At 42.5% G+C, this 25,982-nt stretch overlaps 1 protein-coding gene across 1 annotated transcript in view; it reads left to right on the forward strand.

Annotated features, from left to right (window-relative positions):
- The window catches only part of FAM110B (family with sequence similarity 110 member B), a 153,039-nt gene extending 128,890 nt beyond the window's left edge, over window positions 1-24,149 (forward strand). The window contains exon 5 of the mRNA XM_023222423.2: window positions 21,273-24,149. Coding sequence (XP_023078191.1) covers window positions 21,596-22,708 — 1,113 coding nt within the window. The 5' untranslated portion in view covers window positions 21,273-21,595 and the 3' untranslated portion in view covers window positions 22,709-24,149. The remainder of the gene's footprint in view (window positions 1-21,272) is intronic.
- Window positions 24,150-25,982: the final 1,833 nt, after the last annotated feature.

A 25,982-nucleotide genomic window follows, 5' to 3' on the forward strand; every position in this document is an offset into this window, starting at 1 on the left:
GGCAAGACCCTTCTCCTCAAAAGATATAAAAATTAGCTGGGCGTGGTGGCGCATACCTGTAGCCCCAGCTACTCAAGGGGCTAAGGTGGATGGATCACTTGATCCTGGGAAGTTAAGACTGCAGTGAGCTCTGGTCTCGCCACTGCACTCCAGCCTGGGTGACAGAGAAAGAAAAAAAAAAAAAAAAAATATATATATATATTATTGAGAAACTCTTTCAGAGAACACTAGTAATGTGTTAAATTTATTTTGTGTCTTATCTCATCTTCTCAATGTAGCTTCAATTTAGTATCCTCATAGACATGAATCATTTCATATGATTGTGCTTTATTGCCTTTGGTACTATTTAAAAAATTTTTAATCCATGGCATATTCTGAACCATAATAATGGAAAAAGACTTTTTGTTCAAAAAGGCACTTAATTTTAAAATTTTGGAACAATTTAGGAGACACTCTCATTTTTCTGATTTTTAGGCCAAAGTTTGACCCTAGGTTATTTTCTTAATATTAAAATATGAGAAATGTGAGAGCCTGTTTCTCCATATAAAATGTCTTAGGACCTGAGAAACATGTCAACTTACATTATAATTTTAACCTCTTGTTATTTTTAAAAATCATAATTGTTCCTTTATTTGGGAAGCAGATTATGGATGTCTCTCTCTTCCCCCAGCTGTTTTCTTTAAACTTTTATCCTTTGAAATTATAGATTCACAGGAAGTTGCAAAGATGGTAGAAGTTTCGCATGTCACCCAGTACCCTCCCATGGCTATGTCTTATATAATTATAGTACAGTATGAAACCAGGAAGTTGAGCTTGTGTGTATAGTTCATTTTATCACTTGCATAGATTTATGTAACCACCACCACAATCAAGATCCTATTCTGTATCACAGAGATCTCGTGCTTTACAGGCACCCTCATGACTCCTCATCCTTATCTCCTGAAAACCACTAAATCTGTTCTCCATCTCTCTAATTCTGAGAATGTTATATACATGCAGTAAGTGACTGTATGACATTGGCTTTTTTCATGTGGCTATTCTTCAGACACATCCCCATCATTGCATGCCTCAATAGTTCGTTCCTTTTCATTGCTGAGTACCAGCCATTGTATGGATATACCATAGTTTAGTTAACCATTTGCCCATTAAGAGACATTTTGGTTGCTTCTAGTTTGGAGCCATTACAAGTAAAGCTGCTCTGAACAACTGTGTATAGTTTTTATGTGGATATAATAATATATACTCTGGAATAAATGCCCAGGAGTGCACTTGCTGGGTTCTATGGTGAGTGTATGTTTAGCTTTTTAAGAAACTGCCCAGCTATTTACCAGGGTGTCTCTACACTCTTACATTCCCACTATCAAGGCATAAAAAGATAGAATTTCTCTGTATTCTTGCCAGCATTTATTGGGTGGTGTCTCTCTCTCTCGCTCTCTCTTTTTTATCTTACTTGTTCTAACAAGTGTGTAGTGATAGCTCATTCATGGCTAGTGATGGATTTTAATGTCTTATAATATTGATATCTTTTCATATGTTTATTTGCCCTTTATATGCCCTCTTTGTTAAAAATGTCTTTTGCCCATTTTCCAATTGGATTGTTTGGTTTTTTAAAGTTGAGTTCTGAGAACTCTTTATATGTTCTAGATATCAGTCCTTTGTCAGATGTATATCATGCAAATATTTTCCCCAATCTGTTGCCTATCTTTTCATCCTTTTAACAGAGCCCTTCACAGATAAAAAGTTTTTGTAATTCTGATCAGTCAAATTTATCAGTTTTCTTTCATGGATCACTCTTTTAATGTCATATCAGAGTACCCTTCATCAAGTCAGAAGTCCTGAAGATTTTCTTCTTTGTTGTTTCCTAACAACATTTTTTATTTTACAGTTGACTCTATGATTTTGAGTTAATTTTTGTATAAGATACGAGGTAAAAGGTATAAGGTCAACGTTTATATTTTTGCCTATGGATATCTAGTTGCACCAGCACCATTTGTTGAAAAGTCTAGTCCTTTTTCTTTGAATTGCTTTTGCACCTTTGTCAAAAATCACTTGGCTTAACTTGTGTGGGGCTCTTTCTGGGTTATCTGTTGTGCTCCATTGATCTGTGTGTCTGTCCCTCCGTCATACCACTGTCTTGATTACTGTAACTAGATAATGTCTTGAAATTGAGTACACTGATTCTTATCTCAGAACTGTTTTAGCTATTATAGTCCTTTGTCTTTCCATATAAATTTTAGAATAATCTTGTGTAAGCTTGCAAATAACTGGTGAGAGGTTTTGCTTGATATTCACTCTTCCTTCTCCCTCATTTTCATCTAGCCAACTTTTCTTACACCTGATTCTTCTTTGTTGTCTATCTTGTCTTATATGATTGTCTACATGGAAAATCTCAAATAATCTACCCAAAAATGTAAATAAAAAGCTCTAGACCCCGTCTCTACTAAAAAGTACAAAAAACTAGCCGGACGAGGTGGCGGGCGCCTGTAGTCCCAGCTACTTGGGAGGCTGAGGCAGGAGAATGGCATGAACCCAGGAGGCGGAGCTTGCAGTGAGCTGAGATCCGGCCAGTGCACTGCAGCCTGGGCAACAGAGCGAGACTCCGTCTCAAAAAAAAAAAAAGCTCTAGAACCAAAAGGTGAGTTCAGCAAGGTCTCAGAATATAAGATCAACAGACAAAAGTCAGTTGTATTTCTCACTAGTGATGAGTATGTGGAAACTCATGTTAAAAATACTATACCATTTACATTGGCTCAAAAAATATAATACTTAAAAATCTAATAAAACACATATAGAACGTATATGCTGAAACCTACAAAACACTGATGAAAAAATCAAAAGTCTAATTAAATGGAGAAGTAGATCCCTTTTTATGGACAGAAAGGCTCAACCTAGTAAAAGATGTCAGATTTCCTCAAAGTAAACAGGTTTAATGCAGTGCTTCTCAAAATTCCATAAAGGATTTTTGAGATTCTCTTTTAATGCATTTCATTTTTACAAGAACATCTAGAATTTGCATGTGTTTGGATGGATTGACCAGGGAAGTGATTTTCTCACAATACACAAGTACTGTCAGTATGTCCAATTAAAAATAACCCTTTTATTGTAAAAATATAGTTCACACCTTCTGTATGACAGGCCACGTGCTCAGTGCCTTCCAGCCTTTGCGTCATATCACCTTCACCAGCACCCTATGAGGAAGGTGCTGTTATTATCCCATTTAACACATGGGAAAAGGGAAGCACACAGATGGAACTCTCTTGTCCAGAGTCACAGAGCTAGAAGACCGGGAAGCAGGATTCAGACTAGACCAACATGAGTCCTGCGTCTGCTCTGCATTCAGTGTTCCGTGGCCTCCCTGAGGCCCATTAGGGGTCTTGGGGCCTTCTTTGGTTTCATCAGGGTACTCACATCAAGTCCAGAGAATCCTACTTTTTGAAAAATCACTGTAATCCTTACATCACTTCCCTCACTGGCACCCTGTGAGCCCCTGTTTTGAGTTTCCCCAGTCTACTATAGGATTTCAGTTTCCATTAGACAGCTGAACCCAAGGATTATTTAAATTGTCCAGCCATAAGGAAACATTTGATAGATACTTTTTAGGAAAAGAAAATTAACTGTGTTTTGAGAGTGTTGATTAAAAGAGCCCTTCTCATCTGTCAGAGAAGGATGGCTGTATAAGTATTTGTCTTTTGCCCTGCAAGTGGGGGAAATGGATTTGGGGATGACACATCACTTTTCTGAGGTGTCAGAAGAAGTAGGTCACATTATGCTATTGATCATAATGTTTGAAAAAGCTGGCATTGAAAAATGAGAAATTGCATTCTGAATAGTTCTTTGTCCAAAGACTAGAAATATTTTCTGAGATAAACAATAAGTTTTACATATTTTTTCTTTTATTCCATCATCTCCCTAGGATAACTTTTCTTTTGTGGTTAGTTTTAGCCTGCTAAAAGGAGTCATTGGCTCTTCATAGATGTATTGGCTGCATTTATTGAAATGTCTCGGCCGGGCGCGGTGGCTCAAGCCTGTAATCCCAGCACTTTGGGAGGCCGAGACGGGCGGATCACGAGGTCAGGAGATCGAGACCATCCTGGCTAACAGGGTGAAACCCCGTCTCTACTAAAAACTACAAAAAAAAAAAAAAATAGCCGGGTGAGATGGCGGCGCCTGTAGTCCCAGCTACCCGGGAGGCTGAGGCAGGAGAATGGCGTGAACCTGGGAGGCGGAGCTTGCAGTGAGCTGAGATCCGGCCACTGCACTCCAGCCTGGGTGACAGAGCGAGACTCCGTCTCAAAAAAAAAAAAAGAAAAAAAAAAGAAATGTCTTTCAGGAAAGCTTTACCTCCTGAGTTCTAGAAACAACATTGGGAGTGATCCAGAATGCCTTACTAAGTAAAATAGATGAAGGTTTAAAAGCCTCCATGTATCTTTAGAGCTATTAAACAATAGAGAAACATTCAATATCTTCCCTTTAGTAGTCAATAAGAAAGAAGAATGTCGCAAAAGAGTTTGATCCCCTCTAGGCTATTGGAAGGGAAACCACCCGAGTCAGAGAACTGGTCTGGAGAGACAGACATTACACCCAGTGGTCTCTGATAGCATCTCAGCTCTGAGCCAGTGGCCTCAGGGGTATTATGTCCCAACTGGAGGATTAACGAAGTGAGTACTAAACTGTAATTGCTGGCTAAATGTCTTCCAAAGAATATCATAATCTCAGAAATAAGCTGACACATTACATGCAAATATAACACGACCTTTTAGTACAGTTTATTGCAGAACCATCCAACTCTTGATAACATTAGAAGCTGCCTCTGTTCTTCAGTCAGCCCACTTCCCGGCCCCTGTTGGTAATATTTTAGCCCAATGAATGGCTCCTGTCAGTGGTTCCCTTGGCCTGGAGGAAGGGAAGACACTGCTGGAGGCACTGTACACATTCTGTACCCTCTCATACATGCTGTATGAGAAGTATGTGAGGCTTGAGGCTCAGGGACATAAAGGATGTGAGGGATCAACCCTGGCACAGATCACAGCTACTAGAACAGGGAGGCACAAAAGGCTGACAGCTTACCAAGGCAGAACTACGCCCATATAGGGTCTCCGGTGCCCACGGCTGAAGGGATGCCCTGCATCCTGCTCCTTCTTTCTTCCTCTCTCACTTTTTTCATCCAGTCTGCTTAAACCTCCCTCTTCTTTACTGTCTTTTTTTCTTAGATTTAATCTACTTATCAAAAACATTCTTGTCACTTTCTTAATATATTGCAATGATTTTCTGATGCTTAAATTCTCATCACAGTTTATCTTTAAAATTCTATCTTCATATTCTGTCTTCATGTTCCTTTCCTCTTGCTTTGAAAATAGAAGTTTCAAAGAAACGTAGAACCTATTAGAAAGGAACTTGACATTCACCTGCCTCCTCCTTCCACCCATTATAGGAATTCCCTCTAAAAGTTCTTGGACAGATGGTAAGTCTACCTCTGCATGAAGCATTCCTGGGATAAAAAGCTAGCAGTTCTTTAAAAAGCAATGAATTCTAGTTTTGGGCATTTGAATTGTTCAAAAATTCTTCCTTCTATTAACCTGCAAATTGCCTTTATGGTCTGTGATGTTCATCTGATAATGTTTTCTCCAGTTCATTTTAAAAGAAATGGTAGCTAACATATATTGCCCCGTCTACTATCATGAACCCTGGTATCAGCCACATGGCACAGCTAAGGAACCTAAAGTTAGAGAGACAATTCTTCAAGGTCATGCGGTGGTAAATGGGGGAGGGGACTCACATGTTCAGACCCTAGAACCTAGAACCTATGGCCACACCAGCCTCTCCTCCTTATAGGCACAGTTTACATTTTCCCTTAGAATCCAACCATAGAATCTCCCCCATCTCTACTCTAAATCGTGTAATCTGTTCTGTGGAATGTATGTGAATGCCTGAGCATGCCACAAAAACAGGGAATTGTGTCTCTTCCATTCATGTCAATACCTCCAGCGCTAGTAACAGTGCGCAGCATGAGTATAAATTGAATGATTGAATCCCTTCCTTAGCTGTATTATATTGCTCTATGAATTCTTAGCTGTTTTCTCCAAGGATCTCTGATTCCCTGTTGATAAACTTTAAATTCACAGAAGCAGTACTTTCTTCCTGTATTTTACAGATGATGAAATTATCACTCATCAGATGATTTGCTCTTGGCAGATGTCTAGAAAATGGAGAGTTGCAGAGACCTGTCCCTATTAGGTTTTGCCTCCGTGAACATGAGGCCGTTGTTTACACACCAGCGTCTAAGAACATTCCCACAACAGTATCACTGTCTTCCTTTTCGTGCTCTCTACCCTGTGCCTACCCTCAGCCTCCGACAGCAATCCATATAGGCACAGGCCCCAACCCACAGAAGCTCTCTTCTACTGCCACTCCTTTAGAGCCCTTATTATTTAAAAAGGCCTTCTCCTCCAATGCCACCGACCAGTTAAGAAAAATCCCATACAACCTCCTGACACCTATAAGTCATTATTCTCTGGATTAAAGTTTTTGGTCACATTTTTATCCCCCTGTTCTCAGTGCATTAGTGTAAAGTCTTTCCTGTATAACATGCATTTTTCTTTCTGTTATGTCATTCCCAACATGCTGCCTTTCTCTCTCTCTCTCTCTCTCTCTCTCGTTGCCCAGGTGGAGGGCAGTGGCATAATCATAGCTTACTGCAGCCTCGAACCCCTGGCCTCAAGCATTCCTCCTGCCTCACCCTCCCCATTCACTGGGATTCCAGGCATGAGCCACTGCTCCCAGCCCATGCTACTATTTTTAACCATTGGAAAATAAATATTGTCTCTTGATTCTGCTTACCAACCTCTAGCTATTACCTCCTCTCCAAACTCCTGAAACAAGCCACCCATATCACCGTCTCCTGTTTTATTTTTCCCATATCTCCTGAAACCCTGCCAATCACTTTACCAGAACCCTTCTTATCTAAGTCAACAGTAATTTCCACCTTAGTAAATCCTTGCTCTGCTTTTCTTTTCAGCACCTATGCTTGTCATACTACATACTATATTGATCGATTGATTGATTGATTGCCATATATGTGAGCGCCACATAGTGTTTGTTTTGTTCACTGCCTGGCACATTTGTAGATGCTCAGTAAACACTTGCTGAATGAACAAATACTCTAGTCGGGGTGTCCTGCCTTCTAGCTCTTCTGCCTATATAAAGTTGATTAAGCAGGTCCCCTTTGAATTGGTTCCCTTGAGGGCAGAGCTTGGGGGAAGTTGCATTGCGTTAGTCTGCGTGGTTGAAGGATCCCTCCCCAGAGATGGGCTCAGGCTTCACCAGGATAGGCTGATTTTTATCTCATCAGGTCATGACTAGACTGTTAGTTTTCTATTGCGCAGAATATATTCTGATTTCCTTAGAAAGATATTAGAATACTTATTTGCCGCAAAGGAGGGTGTCGCCACATTTTGAGAGCCCCTTGGAGAATCTCGCCAAACAAAGAGCTTTTATTGTCACTGCCTCATATTGGATTCATTGGGCCTATTTTTTATATTTTATGAATGCCTCTCCTCACAAAGTTTTCACATCATCTTTCTGCCTCTCACTTCCCCTCACTGATGTGTCCTCCGGCACAGCAAGTACTCCTAACCGCGGCTTCTGCCTGTAGTAGGTACACTCTCTCCCACCGTAGCAGGAAGGAGTTTTGCTGTGAAAGCAGCCTGGGGCTTGGCATGGTACAGGCTGGGGTCGGTGAGGGGGGCGCTGGCCAGTATTTTTTCCTTTTTTCCTTCCTGGCTGATGTTCAGGTCTGGCCCCTCTTCAGTCCTTGTGGCCACAGATGTTTCCATGACCGTCCAGAGCAGTCTTAGGGCACAGGCTTAGAATACAGATGGCCCTGAGGTGGACAGCAGCTCCTTCAGCTCACTGACTGCAGGCAAATCACTGAAACCCTCCGTGTCTCCACTTCCCCATCTGTCAAGTGGGAGAATGACAGGTGCTGGGCAGGGCAGGTAGATAGAAGACGTCCACCCTGCCTGGCATGAGGTTCGGCGGGTGGCAGGCAGCCAACAAATGGTTGCTGCTGTGTTCGTCTTCTTACATTGAAGATGCCTGTGCCCAGAATCAAAAGCTTAAGAGATCATGAGGCACCAGACATCAGCAACTACCTTTTACTGCAGCAAAATTATGCTCTTTCTTGTTACAACACAGGAGAAAACTTCATTTCCCAGTCAACAACAGCAAAGCTAGAGACTGAGAATAAAAGAACTGTTTCTAAAAGCCAACTCCCTTTTTCACTTTGAGGAGTTATTTTTCTGTAGTAAACAGGAATGAGAAGCTTAAATGTTACTCAAGATAGAAGCAGGTGGTATCATTTTAACATGAAAGCATGATGGAATCGTGTAAAAAAAAAGTACATTTTATTTTAATGTATATTGAAGGCAGAGTTTTCATATCTGATGAAAAGTGTATTTTGCCCACCCAACAATGTCTGTAATTTTTTAGCGTATTGATCAGATTACTTTTAATGACGGTTTTAGATTATTATAATCCTTAGAGAGCCCCTTAGGTGAGCTCGATTTTGTTTTTTTTTTCTTTTTGATGGCAGGCGCGAGTCGGGAGGCCAGTAAGTGAACAAAGCCATTTTCATAACACATTAGGTGAGGTTTTTAGATTTGTATTATTTTATCTTGGGGCAAAGGCACATCCTGAACATCATCTCATGTCACATGAGAATCTCTACAAGAGATTCCAAACTCTGCTGTCCTCCTGTATCTGCTGTGCTGGGCAAGCAGGAGCCAGGCAGCTGCCCTCAGGTGTCCCATCCTTCGGGGAGGAGGGTCATTACCACCACTCACCATTCGGGAATGAGGACCATAAGGCAAGAGCCCAGGAGGAAGGATGGGACTCAGAATGAGAGGTCAAAAAAGGCTTCCCTGTAGTTTTGTTGACTCTTTTTTCAGCGTGGAAGACTCAAGGAGGGCAGTGGATTCCAGGAGAGAGCGCAGAATGTGGAGGCAGGTATCAGAGAGTCTGGGAAGGAGGAGGGCGTCTTGGTCTAAGGAAGCTGGATAGAGGGGACAGAGCCTGCGGTCGCAGACCCACATCTCCCTGATACCAGTCTCTCCTCTCCCTCCTAAGGCAGTGCCTACCTTCAGGCACAGCTGGACCCAACCTCGCTCTGCCCAGTGGAGCCCAAGCCTGCTGCTTTCCTTTGAAGGAGCTTCACGGCAGAGCTGAGCTGGGCCTGGACAAGGTGGATGAACTTATTAGTCATTGCTGAACTTCCTGTCACTTAAACCCAAAAATAATACTTCAAGTGCAAATTGTGATGAAGCCTTACCTTTAGCATTCTAGGCTTGAAAATAATTTTATGTAAGACGTGTTAAGTGCTGGAAAGATGAAAATATGTGCTGCAAGAAATAGGTGTCTATAGTCTTACATGTCTTATTTTGAAGATTATTTATCCCACAGTTCAGTCTGAATCCATAGAAGTGAAAAATAAAACTGTTCTTTTCAGAATATACTTAAGGCAAAGAACTAGTTGTTCTAACAACTGCTATACAAAGAACTCTTCAAGAGATGGAAAATAATTCTAGGTGTTTCTTGACAAATAAGATCAACAATATTCACTATTTTTTTAAGTGAACTTACTGGTTCTGCTGGAAAATTGTACCTTGTATTCATTTCCTTTTGCCCCTTATTTGTGCTCTAAGCACAATTCAGTGCTAATGTGTTTCTTAGGTTGTGAATAAACAGTCTCGGTGTATTTGCTTTCTATTGCACCATAATCTCCAATCAAAAGGAGGTACTTGGAGTATCATTTCAAATATATACACGTTCCCAACTTCACTCACCAAAATTTTATCTGACGTTTTCATTGGGCCTTTACAATATGAAAGGGTGTGCTAGATATTCTACCGAATGCTTAACATTTTAGTTCAGCTCCGTGAACATTTGAATTAATGCCTACTATGTGCATAGCTGAGGGCTTTAGTAAATATAGCAGTAAAATTAGGTGATCTCTGCTCTTCATATGTTCTGTGCAGTAAGATAGAATGAAACCAGTCTTACATTACTGTTCTTTTTCAAATCTTTCATTAGTTTCATCAAAGTTCAGCCAACTTTGATAGATCCACAGTCAGTAGCATAAAGAAGGAAAATTTAAAATGAACAGAACTCAATTTATAAATGTTTTATCTTCTCTTTTGTGCATTTAAGCTGTTAACAAGTAGTATGGTTATTTGATTCAACAAAAAATCAAGGTTTTTTTTTCCTCCTTCACCCTCTGGAGGAAGCTGTTATTAATACTAAACAGTGAATGGCCAAAAGAATAGATTTTTCAGAAGTAAAATATAATTAGTGTGGGTGCCTGAGCCATATTACTTTAATATAAAGCATTTAAAAATACATTTGATGCTTCATACGTCTCTTTTTAACAGCTGAAACTACAATGTGACAAGGTGGGGTAAGCCAAACCATCCTTGTACCCACTTTGGCATGAAGCCCTCGCCCTTCCATTGCTGAACATCTTAGACAACCTCTTTAATGTCTCTGGACATCAGTTTCCTCATCTGTAAAATGGGGATAACAACACCTGGTTTAGAGATATTTGCAGGATGGAATTTAAAAATGTGTGAAAGGCATTATTACAGCACAATATATGTGCCTAATAAGAGATGGTCATTACTAACGGGCATTATTTCAGTTCTGGGGACATTGTGTGTGCTTAATAAGAAGTGGTCATTACTAACAGGTAATTTTTTAACATAATTTATGTAGCAATTTATCTAATACAGTCACAGAGGAATTCCCCCAAAATACTGCTTTTTCTCCCTTCAAGTTTAAATGTTTCATAATTTTATTATAACACATTTTATTTCAGAGTAAATACCATCTTCTGCCCTAAGGCTGTTTACTAGAAATTACAATTTTTTTCAAAAATAAATGTTCTATGTATATTGGCACAGTAAACTTTCTTATCATTTGTGCTAGATTTGCCCTAGAGTACAAGTTTACACAGCTAAAGGAGAAAGAAGTAACATGCAAAGTGCAGACTCTCAAAATCGACCTTGGTAGAAGCACTGGGCACGGCTCCCTAGATCCACACTACCCTGGGTTCTGGTCTGGGCTCTCTCTGCCGCTCATCAGTACTCACCCTCTCCTCTATGCAAGGGGATCAGACTGCCTCTTAAGGAGGCTAGCTGAGATGAGGTGTGGGAACTCCACCTCCACAGCACAAAGCCTTATGAACTGCAGGAGTTACTACCAGACTTTATAATCACCGAGTTAGTTTAGTTCTTACTACTGCTGCTGGAAGTTGTGCCTGGTTCACCCAAAATGGGGAACCCACTAACTCTCAGACTTACAGTAGCCAGCAAGTCTTTTTTTTTTATTTTTTTATTTTTTTGAGATGGAGTTTAGCTCTGTCTCCAGGCTGGAGTTCAGTGGCGTGATCTCGGCTTACTGCAACCTCTGTCTCCCAGGCTCAAGCAATTTTCCTGCCTCAGCCTCCCGAGTAGCTGGGATTACAGGCACGTGCTGCCACGCCCAGCGAATTTTTGTGTTTTTAGGGGGTTTCACTCTGTTGGCCAGGATGGTCTCGATCTCCTGACCTCGTGATCCGCCCGCCTTGACCTCCCAAAGTGCTTGGATTACAGGCATGAGCCACCGCGCCCGGCCCACCAAGTCTTATAAACTCTGTGACTCTAGTAGACTAGTCTGTAAAAAAATGACAAAAAAAAAAAAAAAAAATGAAGAATTGAAATCCACATTCATGTAATATTTGGTCATGGCCTCATACATTGTCACAACTGAATATGAAGCCACATAAAGCTCTCCACAAGAGAGGAAACGCTGGCAAAAAGGGGATCATTTTATGTTTGTTTGGATAGGGCAGGCATTCTTATTATATTTGCATAAAGGAATTCTAGTAGCCCTACTTTTTAATTACTTATAATAATTTTCATCAAGCAAGTCATTATATTTCCAAGTGATTCTTGGCACTGGTTATGCACAGCATTGATTTCTGTAATCCCAGGTAAAAGGCAAGGCTCCCCCTCACTGATGCAAGTTGGGGGCCCTCTTACAATAACACTTTCCTTACCTTAGGCCAAAGGAGAATGTTGAGCTAGAAATGTGAAATTTTTTTCTGACTCTCTGTTTCATTATAGTTGTCTTAAATAGGAGGAAAACATTTTAAAAGAAACTTCTAACATTTTTGTTAATCGCTTTACTTACAAATGAAAATGAAGCATGTGGATGACTTCTCTAAATGACCTTGGAGAATGACATTAAAGTAAAGAATCCATCATGGATTGAGATTTGACCTGCTATTTTTCTCCTACTACCAGATTTCATTTGTAATAATGGCTTTATTGTTTACTCTAGCCTGTTTCACTCATGTAACTGTTTGCTTTGAAATTTGAAACCACATATTTTCTCTGAAACTCAAATAAAAATGGGGTCATACAAGTGACCTTTGAGCCAGAAACTGCACGGTCAATCCTCTTTGACAGAAATAGCACAGGCTCTATCACTTGAGAGTAATGGAATCATTTTAAGACAAAAGATCATTCACTTACCATAAAGCTTGAAATCTAATGACGGTGATTATCAGTGCCAAGCTGCAGACACTGGGGACAGCATTTAATAATAGCTTACATTGGCCAGGCATGGTGGCTCATGCCTGTAATCCCAGCACTTTGGGAGGCCGAGGTGGGTGGATCACCTTAGGTCAGGAGTTTGAGACCAGCCTGGCCAACACGGTAAAACCCTGTCTCTACTAAAAATACCAAAAACTAGCCAGGCATAGTGGCAGGCGCCTGTAATCCCAGCTACTCAGGAGGCTGAGACAGGAGAATCTCTTGAACCCAGGAGACAGTGGTTGCAGTAAGCCGAGATTGAGCCATTGTACTCCAGCCTGGGCAATACAGTGAGACTCCATCTTTAAAAAAAAAAAATTGCTTACATTTACCCAACAATTTCCGGGCTGAGCTCCTCACTAAGCACTTTCATGTGTCACCTCAAGGAATTCTCACCCCAGCCAATGAAGTGTAGGAATCATGGTTATCAATGTTCCATAAATGAGGAAACTCAGGTACAACAGCTGGAGAAACTTGCTCAGGGTCAAGTGTCCAGTGTTCTTTTTCCATGCCCCTAAGCATTTGCCCCACTGAATTCTCATTTCTATGCCTGGATGAAATCTCAGACAGGACCTGTAGCCGTTTCCGTTCATCTTCAATAATTTAGAGTCCCCGGATCAGTTTCAGGCATGGAAGAGTGCTGCCTCACATCAAGATCAAAACTCCACCTCTGGTCCAGTTAAATTGGTTTCTCTTCTCCCAGCTCAGGCCTGCGTTGGCTTGGAGACCCTGTGAAGAAGGTAGTTAACAAACATCATTTTCCCCTTTTCTTGCTCCAGCTCCTCTCCTGCTCCTTATCAGATGGCTCTGCCAGCCTCTACTGGGCAGACCCCGCATTGCATAACGAGCAAGGGACGGGCAGAGCGTTCAGCGGAGGTGACAAGGTTTCTCTCCCTGGCTCTTGCAGCGGGAATCGATGTCCCCTGGGCATGGCGCATTTCAGAGCTGGTTCTCTCTGGGAGCTTTTGGGTTCTGTGGAGGCAGCCATGCCTCTCCTCAGCTAGTGGATGCCCCCAGCCTTCTCAGAGGAGGGCTTTGGGCGGACAGTTTTTCTGTTGGCCTCCTTTGAAGGGACTTCTGTGAGAATGCTCCCAGACCACCTTTCCCCAGCACATATGTGGGCCGAGCAAACCCTCATTTTTGTGCCTGTGGAAAGGCAACTTCATCCTGCCTGTGCGGTCTAGTTAGAGAGTACATTACAGACTCTGCCCTTAGACTTCTCAGACTGGAGGTATAAGCCAGTTCCCAGGCTCCTCAGCTCCAAGAGGCCTGTGTTGGGCTTTTTTGGGTGCCCTTGAATTCAGTCCCAGCCAGTGTGAGATGAGAGGAGGCTGTGGCCACCATTATGTACCTGAGCACCGAGTGAAGGGCTTCAGGCAAAGCTATTCCTATTCCAGTAGACTCGGTAGCTTGCTTTGCCCACCTGACATCATGTGAAACCTTTGTGGGTAACAAATTGTACCCAGTCCACTCCCTCCTGACTTGCCACTTGGAGGATCCTGCCACAACGTAGTGCATATTCACTTACGTCAAAATAACTTTTCCATTTGATCGACATGCCTGTGCGAGTTTTGTTCTGTTGCACTAGTATGCCTCAGCACACCTCAGGAGCACCACTGGGGTGGACTTTCCTTGAACTGTATCTGTAAAAACGTTAGAAGGTAAAAGTTGGCCTTCCCTGCATCTCTACACCTGGTTCTACATTTACTTCTCATCCTCCGATCATATAGAGTAGATCTGTCAAAAGAAATCAGACTTTAAAAAGTTGCTGAAAAAGTGGAGAAATGATTTACTCATCTTGTGGAAAAAATTAAAGTGCCTGATTAAAACAAAATAATGGAAACCTAGAGCAAGAGGATACTTTATTAAATAACATTGGAAAACCTACTCTAGTCAGCTGAAAGAATACGCTAAAATATGACTAGAATACTGGAATCAGAAGTTCAAATATTAGGAAAAGTCTGTGGTTTTAAAAAATTTATAACATGATAGTGTTGTTGTCAAGAAGATTATTTTGCTTGCAATCTGGAGCTGATTGCTAATGGCAATACTAGGGTCAGAAAGAGAAGATTCAGCCATCAGAATTATAGATGGTGAAGGATTTCACCATGGAGATAAGAAGGAAAAAGACACAGCATTCAGTAATTGGAAAAGTGCAGGTCCTGAAAGGGTGGTGGTTTTGACTTAATGTTTCCAGATGGTTGACACTCTGATTTCATACTTTCTGTCCAATTTATAGTGTGCAAAGTCAGTCTCTTTTGATGCGTGCCTTTTACTCCTCCATTTGCTCTTTCATTTTCTCCTTTACTTTGCATTCTTTACAAGTTATGCTCACAGTGTAAAAGAGGTTAATGAAAGTGGTGATGTGCTTGGAAGAGAAGGAAAAGGGAAGATGTTGAAAAGGATAGCATATCTTATTAATTAAAATGAATAAATACTTTGGGAGACCGAGGCGGGTGGATCACAAGATCAGGAAATCGAGACCATCCTGGCTAACATGGTGAAACCCTGTCTCTACTAAAAATACAAAAAAAATTAGCCGAGCATGGTGGCAGGTGCCTGTACTCCCAGCTACTCGGAAGGCTGAGGCAGGAGAATGGCATGAACCTAGGAGGCAGAGCTTGCAGTGAGCCAGGATTGCACCACTGCACTCCAGCCTGGGCAACAGCGAGACTCCGTCTCAAAATAATAATAATAATAATTAATGTCTAAATAAAATGGATAAATAAAGGAAGCAATGGAATGGCATTGCTGTTGGTTAAAAATGGCTCAGGCAGAGGGAGCAACAGGAATGGACACAGTGGGTGAGAGACCACTGTAGTTGTAGTTCTGTTTGGCTTAAGCCCAGGGTGCAGAGGAAGAAGGGAGCAAGGATTGGAGAGGACAGTGTATACTTCCTGCCAGCCACTTCTCTGTAGTCAAGTGGGAAGCCGGGAATGACTCATCCTCAACATGCACCTCCTCGCCCTTCGCATCCTGCCTGTCTCCCAGTTCAGCCCAGTGCGCCTCTTAAACATCCCTTCAAACCGTCCACTCTTTTATCCATCCTAAAGCCACCCTCCTGGTAAGAGTGAAGTAAATGAAAATGCCTGTGTGCTCTTATTTAACCCACTCAAAAAACCCTAAAGAGGTAGGTACCGTTGCTATCGCCATTTTCCAGATGGGAAATCTGAGGCACGAGAAGATAATGTGACCTGCCTAAGGGTACTCAACCATTACGGGGCAGAACCATAGGCAGTGCCATATTGGGTGGTGCTCAGAGCCCAGCTGCCATGTCCCCTCCCCTGGGAAGCTCTGACCCACCTCTCTGCAGCCACACTTAATCCCCACTCATCCTGTCCCCATACTGCAGCCAGGGGAGTTTAAAAAAATACAAGTATGACTATATCACTAATGCTCAATTACCTCATAAAATCCAAAGTCATCTGCCTTTCCCCTATACCTAGTTGGCCTCTTACCGCTGTCCCCTAGCACTCCATACCAGCCATCAGAGTGTCTTGAATGTACCATGAACTCAAAAGCTGCCCTAATGAGGGATGCCCTCGCCTCTTGGGTCTTTATTGGAGTACGTCTCCTCCTTACCCTTCTTTTACCTTCAAGTCCTTTGCCACAGTCCTGCTGAATTTATTTTCTACATCATTCATTCAATTCACATTTATCAAATGCATTTTGAATCTTTAAGTTCAGGATTTTTCTACGTCTTACACATAATTGCTCCACCAATAGGTACTAATTAATTGAACACAGCCATAATTCAGTGAGTACTCTTGTATTGTAAGTGCATCTGTCTTCCATTTGTAAAGAATCCAAAAGTTAACATTGCCGTGGGAAACTGCATTTTTAGTTCAAAGACAAGGATGTGACTGTTCTTAAAAGGGAAGCCAAGAGTATAGATATGAGAGTGATCGGAGTCAAGTTGGAACCTGATGCTTCAAGTCAGTATGCACAAATACTGTTACCAGAAAAATCAAAAAGCAGTGTTCCAGAGAACAGTTTTACACATATTGTAAACGTTTTGTTATCTGGCATGTTAGAAAACTAGAAGAATCAGTTCTAGAATTCTTAATAACTTCAAAGGTAAATGGCTTCTTTTATTTGCTCCCAAGAATGTTTGAGCTGAAGACATTTTTCAGCTCACCAGATTCAACACATTTGTTTTTATAGATAAGAAAATCAAGAAACTTAGATGTTAGGTGACTTAGAGCTCAATTACTCAGGCTTGCTCTTTCAATAACCCCCTTTTCCTGCTGTGAGACACAGGGGAATTACTCATTCTCACATAGAAACTTCTGTGGGTGAATCCAGGTTGTGTTCAGTTCCCAGGGCCCTTGCTCTAACTCCAGTGCTTTCTTTCCTACTTAAAATTTAAAAACTAATTAGGCATTTAACTATCCTTTTCTTTTTCGTTACGAGAAGCACTCTTTAAAGAGGAAGTAACAAAACAGCAGCCTGAATTTGGCCAACAGTGTTTTTAATATTGAATTTTTAAATCGGGAGAGTTTGTGCAGAGCTCTGGATTTGCTGCTGTGTCAACAATGAGCCACATTCCCCATGGCAGCCCGTAGCTGGGAGCTCCTTTCCCCAGGCCACACACTCTCCCATTATCTGCCTGGCCTCAGAGGCTTGGAGGCACAAATTGCCCGGATTACAGGAACTTTGGCTTTAGCATTTTTTTTTTTCCAAATAAACTGTGTATAAGGTTCATTCTCTATATCTAACCACCTCCAGGATTTGCAAATGTTCTTGAGTCTCCCCAAGGTTATAGTTAAGCTGAGGGTCCTGTTCGCCTGACTGCACCTGTGAGGAGCTGGCAGATTGGAAGTTAGAAAGGTTCAGGCCACTTTGGTTTTAAAAACTTGGAATTCTCTGAGATTGCTATTTCTGTGCCTAAAAAGCTCAGACTTTTGCTCATTCAGAGACAAGAAACTTTGGCCTGTTTCCTCTGTGCTGGAGGCATTTGGGTTCTAATGGGATGCTGGCTAGCACAGAAATGGGCTTCCCCTCTTTCCTGTTGCTACTCAAAGGCAACAAACAGCATCACCTGGGATCTGGGGAGAAATGCATAATCTGGGCCTCACTTGAAATCTACCAAATCTGACTGTGCTTTAAGGAGATCCTCGAGGGGTTTGCAGGCCCATTAAAGTTTGAGAAGCACCACGAGAGTGAGTAGTGGGAGATAACATTGCTCTTCTTCCTTGTCCTTGGGTCCTTTGTCCCCCCGCTGGCTCTATGTGCCTGCCACATGTTTTCCCTGCACAGACCAGGACTCCCCCATAGATGATGTGCTCCCCACACCACCCGCCGCCACCATCACCCCCAGGCCGGATTGCATTTGAGTTCATATCTGCTCTGATTTGCGAACCATTTAGCACTTTGGCTTTGCCAAGTTTATTTTCCCCAGTCGTTTTTATCCCTTCATGAAATTTTCAAATGGATGTTAAACAGGGTAGAATATAGCCAAGATGGTTTGTGAATGGAAGTTTCTCCCACCCACAGGCTGTGTTCTCCGTCCTGAGTCATAAGTCAAGGATCAGGCAAGGCTACATAATTATTTTTGTTGATGAAACCCTACGGGGCCAAGATCTAATTTTCCTTCCTCAAAACAACACGAAGCCCCTCCCAGCCTGGCGGTTTGCCTAACCATCCCACCAGCGCCTGACTGCACCTCAGGGGGCCTGTTCAGGCCATCAGAGGGCTGACTGCAAGGCCACAGCCCGTAGAGTGTCATGTGCCACAGTGCTTTCTGAACAGACTTCATGGTTATCTCGTACAAAGTCTGCACTACAAAACCCAGAGTATTTCTCCAGCACTATAGAGCTCTGTCCCTGCCAACACTGTTTCACACTAAAAAATAAAAGAACCAGAGTTAAGGATTAAATATTACAAGAGACAGCAACCTAAGTCACCTGCTTATTTTTGAAGTAGGTTTACTTTGTTGGCTAAACCAGGTGGAAAACTTGGAGTGTGCCTTAGTATCCCACAACACCCCAAACAGTATATTTAGTTTGTTCTGTTGCTTTTGGGTCTTCCAATAAGATGATGTTGGTTTTTTTCCTTCCCAGAGTTCACATCAAAACTATAAACTCTAACCATGGTCATGTCAAAACATCATCACTGTTGAAAATTATTAGGGAAATTGGGAATAGCAGAGGAGGAGTGGAAAGGGGTAGAAGCCAAAAGGAAATGAAGTATGAAGTACTTGCAGATAATTGCTATTTCTGACATAATTCTTTCACGCAGGTTTTAAGATAAGTAATTGTTGAGGGGTGTGGAACAATTGCGAGTGCTAGAGGAGCCGTCCTGAGGGTGTCTGCCACATGAATATAGAAAGCAGTGTGCAAGGAAGACAAGCAGCTTTCTGGAAAATGCTTCCTAGAAGATAGACTGATGTTCCTCACTCTTGTGAATCGACGGTCAGGCTTTTTATTCAGTGTTGCCAACAGTACCAAAGCCTACCTCAACAGACATGCAGGTGTGCATGGAAGGCCACGCCAGTGGTGTGGGTGTTTTAGGCTTCTGGTCCTAATATGATAGAACTAGAAGAGAAGATGGTTAGAAGAGAAGCACAGGCCTGCATGAGGAGGAATGTTACATGAGAACTACAACTCATCTTCAGAGAGCATTGGCCTAAGAACAGTCAGTGCAGGACCATAGAAAAGTTCAGTCATTCACCAGTATTCCAACACGCCATTTTGAAACTGGAAGTAACGCCTTCATTCTTAGATCCTCAGAACCTCATGATTTTAAAGGAAGAAGGCATTGAAGGAATCTCATCCAACTAACTCGTGCCGCAGGAGAAGGGAGGTGAACTTCGTCTCCCACTGCCCACTGAGTGGTATTCCCTACTCTGGTCCTCAGGCACAAAGCTGAAGGGTACAGATCTTGGTCCTGCCCCTCACTGTGCCCCCAGACCTTCCGGTATTGTCCTGGGGTCAGCCCTCTCCTAAGAGTCCCGGGTATGATGCCCTCGGTGTTGCACCCTGGCCCAGGCTCTGCTGCCTGCTCTGGCTCTGAGTCTCCTCTGTAAAGAGGATGAGATTGTGCCTCCAGAGGAATCAGTGCTCCCTTCTGGCATTTCATTCAAAATGTGTTCAAAGAAACAATCTCATTTCAACTTAATGGGAGGAGGTGTTTTTTTAAAAAACTGAATTAAGGTATCAAAATAGAACCGCACAATTAAAGGAAATTGTTAACGTAGATATTGCCTTGGGGTTTCTCAAATCTTGCATAGGAAAATATTTTTATTAGAACAAATCCCTTCGCAGATTACTAAAATTATCTCTAACAAAACCTGGTGATGGGTTGCATTTAGAGATTTAAGAATTTCAGAAAATTATAAGGAGAAATATCAGCATATTTGGTTGTACTATGACTTTATTTATTTTGTAAATTAGTTATTTGGCATGTTAGTTGAATAGGTTACTCTCTTAACATTCCTAATGATAACCAAAGATGCTGTTAAGGTCATTAGCCCATTGCTTTGGAGTGCTGATGCATTTGTAAATGTTCTCTCCCTGCAGTAACAGGTTATGGGAGGAATTGTTCCAGGGACTGCAGGGGTTAAATGTTATATTATACGGCATATGAAATAAAAAGACTGCTTACAGAATTACAGTAGGAATATTGATAAACGTTCAACTATTAACAGGTGGGTTTCACTGTTGTTGTTGACTTGGTAGTCAAGTTTTCCCATGAAAGCTTACCTATTACCCAAGTTTTCTATAGTATTAAAGTAACACATTGTTAGGTATGATTAACACTTTTAAGACTTTGTTCCTAGTACTGTTAGGGGATTTGGAAATATACATACCATAAAGAAACTTTTGATTTCTGCTCATTAAGTATAAAAAATTATGGATGACTTAGGGACAATCAAATTATCTACTCATATGGTAAATCTGGAAGTATTTCTAGGTTTCTTCTAATGTTAAAAAAAAAAAAAAAAAGTAAGCTTGTGTTTAATGGGAGCAACTCCATGCACATTTGTGGTTTTCAGGAGAAAGTGTTTCTAAATATATTGGTTGGCCAAAGTAAGATAACTGAAACATGTTTTTTTTTTTTTTTTTTTTTTTTAACTTTGTAGCTTTGCTGCCAATCCCATTTCTTGCCCTTTTCAGTTTATGAAGTTATAAAAGGGACTGTTGTAAGTGTTCCTGAGAGATTGGGAGTACGGAGGGAGAAGTTTTGCTTCCTTGCAAAAGAGATAATTCACGACGTTGCAACCGGGGGCACGGAAGGGATTCGTAGGAACTCAGTGGCATGTAATGAGCTGGAGAACCGGACTTGGCTAAGCCCTCATTCCTACGTTCATCTAGTATTTGATGGGTTTTGAGCTAAGAAATGCCAACCGGGCGTGTTCAGAAGGCGGATCTCACCAATCCGGAGGCAGCTGGAAGAGTTCGCGCGTGGGAAACCTTAGCCCTTTCTTTCTTCCTAGCACAGCGTTGTGCTGCTGCGCGTCGGCACAGGCGGGGGCGCAAGGCCCCGGTTGTCCCCCTCGTGCAGTTGGGGAAACAGCTGCTGAGCTGAGGCCCGCGACCCTCGGCCGCGTAGGGGCGGGGCGGGGGCGCTGCGGGGTTTCTCTGTTGCTAGAGCCGTGATGTCACCCGCCCCTCCTAACCCGCGGTTGGTTGTTTTGTGTTTCAGCTCTGCCTGCAGTTGAACACAAAGACCTGAAGGAGACTCCCACCTCTTCAGGGAGAAGAAAGGAGGCAGCGAAGCAGATTAAAGGAACTTGTGGCTTGTGGCCTTTTTGTGCAAGGGCTGCCTGAAAGGGGAGAAAAGTGTATGAAAGCCACCGTGGCGGTTAATGAGCTGTGAGATGAGGCGCTGCTGCGGCCGCTGCTGCTGACACTCGCTCCCAGGCTGCACCCGCTGCCCTTGGCGCTTCATGTACATGTGTCTATTCAGGCCGTGCGGAGGCGTCCAGAAGAGCATCCAACACGGCTGCCGGGGAAAGACCGCCCACCATGCCCACGGAGACCCTACAGACAGGTAGCATGGTGAAGCCGGTCAGCCCCGCGGGCACCTTCACCTCTGCCGTGCCCCTGCGTATCCTGAACAAGGGGCCAGACTACTTCCGCAGGCAGGCCGAGCCCAACCCCAAGAGGCTCAGCGCCGTGGAGAGGCTGGAGGCCGACAAGGCCAAGTACGTCAAGAGCCAAGAAGTGATCAACGCCAAGCAGGAGCCCGTAAAGCCCGCCGTGCTGGCCAAGCCCCCGGTGTGCCCAGCTGCCAAGCGCGCGCTGGGCAGCCCCACGCTCAAAGTGTTTGGCAACCACGCCAAGACGGAGAGCGGCGTGCAGAGGGAGAACCTCAAGCTGGAGATCCTGAAGAATATCATCAATAGCTCCGAGGGCTCCAGCTCGGGCTCGGGGCACAAGCACAGCTCCCGCAACTGGCCGCCCCACCGGTCGGAAACCACCGACCTGCACCGTCACTCCTTCGCGGAGTCCCTGAAAGTCTACCCCACGCAGGGCCGCGGCAGCCCACAGGAGGGCGGCTCCCACGTGAGCAGGAGACTGCTGGAGCAGTCAGCCGAGTCCTTCCTCCACGTGTCCCACAGCTCTTCGGACATCCGCAAGGTGACCAGCGTGAAGCCCCTCAAGGCCATCCCCTGCAGTAGCTCTGCCCCTCCCCTGCCTCCCAAGCCCAAAATCGCAGCCATCGCCTCCATGAAGTCCCCCGAGGCCGACCCTGTGGAACCAGCTTGTGGAGTCAGCCGAAGACCCTCCCTCCAGCGGTCTAAGTCAGACTTGAGTGACAGATATTTCCGAGTGGACGCGGACGTGGAGAGGTTCTTCAACTACTGTGGACTGGACCCAGAAGAGCTGGAAAACCTGGGAATGGAAAACTTTGCAAGGGCTAATTCTGACATAATATCCCTCAACTTCCGCAGCGCAAGCATGATCAGCTCAGACTGTGAACAGTCTCAGGACAGTAACAGTGACCTTAGAAATGATGACAGTGCCAATGACCGTGTGCCGTATGGCATTTCTGCCATCGAAAGAAATGCCAGAATCATCAAGTGGTTATATAGCATCAAACAAGCTAGAGAGTCACAGAAGGTCTCCCACGTGTAAGACAGTGCGTGGAAAGGAGGGAGGGTGGGTCTCTGTGCTTACGCAGTTGTAAAGGTTGTGAGGTCTCCTTGAAGTGTTGTGAGCTTCTCCACTCTTTGTGTTGCTTGTTGTGCAATGTTTTCAAGTTGCATGCCTGTCAACATGGGGACTGACCTGGCTTCCACGTCACCATCGCTGCAGAGCCTGGCCGAACACGCGTCATCTGCCAAAAGTTTCAGGCCAGAATCTAATTAGGGCTTTGCTCTTAAGCAAAACTGTTTACATGAAAATGGTATACGACTTCTTCAGTATTTATGTGGTTCTTGTGTTTTTATATTCCGCGCTATTATGTCTTAATTAAAAGTTTTATCAACTGGCTTTTAAGTTGAGAGCAGAATCTTTTTGAAATAAACAGCCACTTTGCCTACATGTGAGACTATTCCAATGGGACAGTAAATGGGATCTACTACCAAACAGATAGTGACTGACCGAACATAGAACCAGGCTGGGTTTTCTGTGGAATAAAGTGGTGAGCCTGACGTTAATCGTTTACATGTTGAAATTCTCTTGCCACTTAGTGAAGTGTCGCTGGGGTAACAATGCTAAGTTTTGTGTCCGATTCAGTGTGTAAATGTTGGTGGTTCTGTGTAATGCTGATCCCAAGGAAAGACAATCAGATAAAATGAAGGATGGTTAAATCTAGGAGGTTGGGTGTTTGGGGGTTTTGTTGATGTTGTTCTGATTTGGGATATTTCAGAAATTTTTAATACTATCTTTTGACAGAATGGCTACCCTAAAACAAATACTGAATGCCTTTAAAAAAAAAAAAAAAAGGTTGTGTTTTTTTTGTTTGTTTGTTTTTGTCAAGAACTACTAATTTCATGCTGTTTCTTTCTCTCTCCCTTTATTGTTATTTGATTTGGGGGAAGGGAGTGAGGCTTGTGCAGGTTTGAGCTATCGGAAGACAGGAACAGAAGTGAAAATACCAGCCATATCAGTAGAGCCTCCCATTCAAAAGTGAACACACTTGGTAGCTGAACCATATCTGAGCAGCGTGATTCTGTTGTCTTGCATATGTTACTCTCTCAGGCTGTGGGTCTTTGTTACAGCTCTAGGAAACTGTAGAAATTCAATGCTATGTAGCTTTTCCACCCCATGGTCTCTAGTGCTGCCTATCAACTTGTCCCCTTTTTTTCCCAATAACCTGTCTTTCAGGTGGTACAGTTAGCTGTCACTCAGCTGACTCTATGATGTGGCAGCAGAGAGGGAAACCTACAAGTGGTTTGCCTCATTGCCTTTGCCACATCTGAAGTTCTCAGCAGCACTACCTTAGACTTCATCAGCTAATAGGAAACTTTTTATGGTGTAAATGCTGTAAGACTTTGTACATACTTCAGTTGTTATGAAATCTTTAAAGAACAAAAAGAAAAAGTTACACTAATAAATTGCTCTGGTGCAGGCACTAATGGTGGTGGTTTCTCTTTGTCCTTCTGTATTCTCCTTCCACAAAAGTTTAACTTTGGACTATGAATCAGAAGCAGATTTTTGATAGTCTTGAAGAAACATTATTTCATCAAGTTATTTTCACCACATTCCAATTACTCCAGACACCAGTGTTCTTAACTGTGGCTCTAGCAATGTGCTTTTGCTAAAATGGTTACATCAGGGTTCCTAAAATGTGCTGCAGCATCTCAGTTCACACTTGTGTTATTTTTGTCTTTTCTTAAACATCAGGATTTTTTTTACATCTTCCACACGACTCTTCAGTTGTAAATATTTGTGAGTTCTCACCTTGGAGGCATACCTTTGAAATGTATGGCTTTGTTTTTATTTGTACCAGCCCAACATCCGTACCTTGGCATGTTTTCACACACTGGCTCCTCCACTCCACTCCTGCCTTCATTCCTCTTGAAAATGTCACTTGTTGAGTGACTCCTTCCAGGTATCATGGTAGGCACAGGACTTTCATAGTCAACAGCACGGTCTCTGTCTCAAAGAACTTAGATTTTCCCCTTTATTTTAAGAGAAATAACATTCCTCTTAGTGGACATGTCCTGTCTGCTGTATTTGGACAATGAATATTCCATGATTATTTATTACATCAAGTTATTTGAAAATTAATGTTTCTTGCAAAATTCCGTATACTATGCAAATGTAAAATAAAGCCCTCTTTAAAAGGTAATTTTCAGAAACAAATTATATGATTCTCAACTATTACTGTTTATAAATATTTTCCTTCTCAAAAGCAAATATGCTTCCTTGACTCTCCTGGTTTTGAATTCTGCCTGGTTTTTTTATTCATGTTCAGTAAAACTAAAACCCTGCTTCCCAGAAGAACTATTTTGGAATGCAGCTATGAGTGGGGATGATACAATGTGTTCAATATAATAGAATAAAAATAAGTTTTCTAAAAAAAAAAAAAAAAAAAAAGCAAAATTTTGTTTCCTACCATTTGTGTAGAAATGTGGCCTTTTAAAACATACGTGACTTAGCATTGACATATTCGTCTCTTTCAGTAGTATTCATCTCTTTCTAGAGCTACTGAAATACCAAAAATAGATATTATTTTCCTAAGGAAACCCTTGTCTGGGGAGATGAGCACTTAGCTAATTTACTATCACTGCTTGTGCTATTTGAGTCACAGTGTTTGAAACTTCCAGTATTTCGATACTGTGTGCAATCTGTATTCAGACAGGCCTATAAATCACCCCACTATAATTCAGTCTAATCTTCTGTGGCCTTACTTGTACAACAGACAAATATAAGGCTTTTGGTTCCAATGGAAGATGGGCGCTCTTTATTTTCTTTTTGTTCTTGAACTAGCATTTCTATAAAGAACTATTTTTTCAAATGCTTAATACTAAATCCTAAGAGTGTGGCATTCTTTTGAAGTACTCTTTGTGACAGGCTCATTCTTCTAAGCTCATGGAAGAGGTGTGTGTGTGTGTGTGTGTGTGTGTGTGTGTGTGTGTGTGTGAATATTGGTATAAATATGGTGTCATATAGTTCACATTTTTTTTCCTGCACAATGCAGAATGAAACATGATTGCACTAGATGGCCTTGGAAACTACCTGTTTCTTTCTGAAAACCACCAAATCTTAAGACAGTCCTCCCATATGCAACCCCTTTGCCATTGCCTTAGTTCATGTTCTCATCATCTCTTACCTGAACTGTTGATTCTAGAAGTTCCTAACTGGAAGTGTCCCTCACTCCCCAACCAGCCTCTTCCCCATTCCATTTCATGCCAGAAATATCATCATCAACTCTCATCATGTCACTCCCCTGTGTAAAGAC

This window comes from Piliocolobus tephrosceles, chromosome 7 (genome assembly GCF_002776525.5).
Source record: "Piliocolobus tephrosceles isolate RC106 chromosome 7, ASM277652v3, whole genome shotgun sequence".
NCBI classification, from domain to species: domain Eukaryota; kingdom Metazoa; phylum Chordata; class Mammalia; order Primates; family Cercopithecidae; genus Piliocolobus; species Piliocolobus tephrosceles.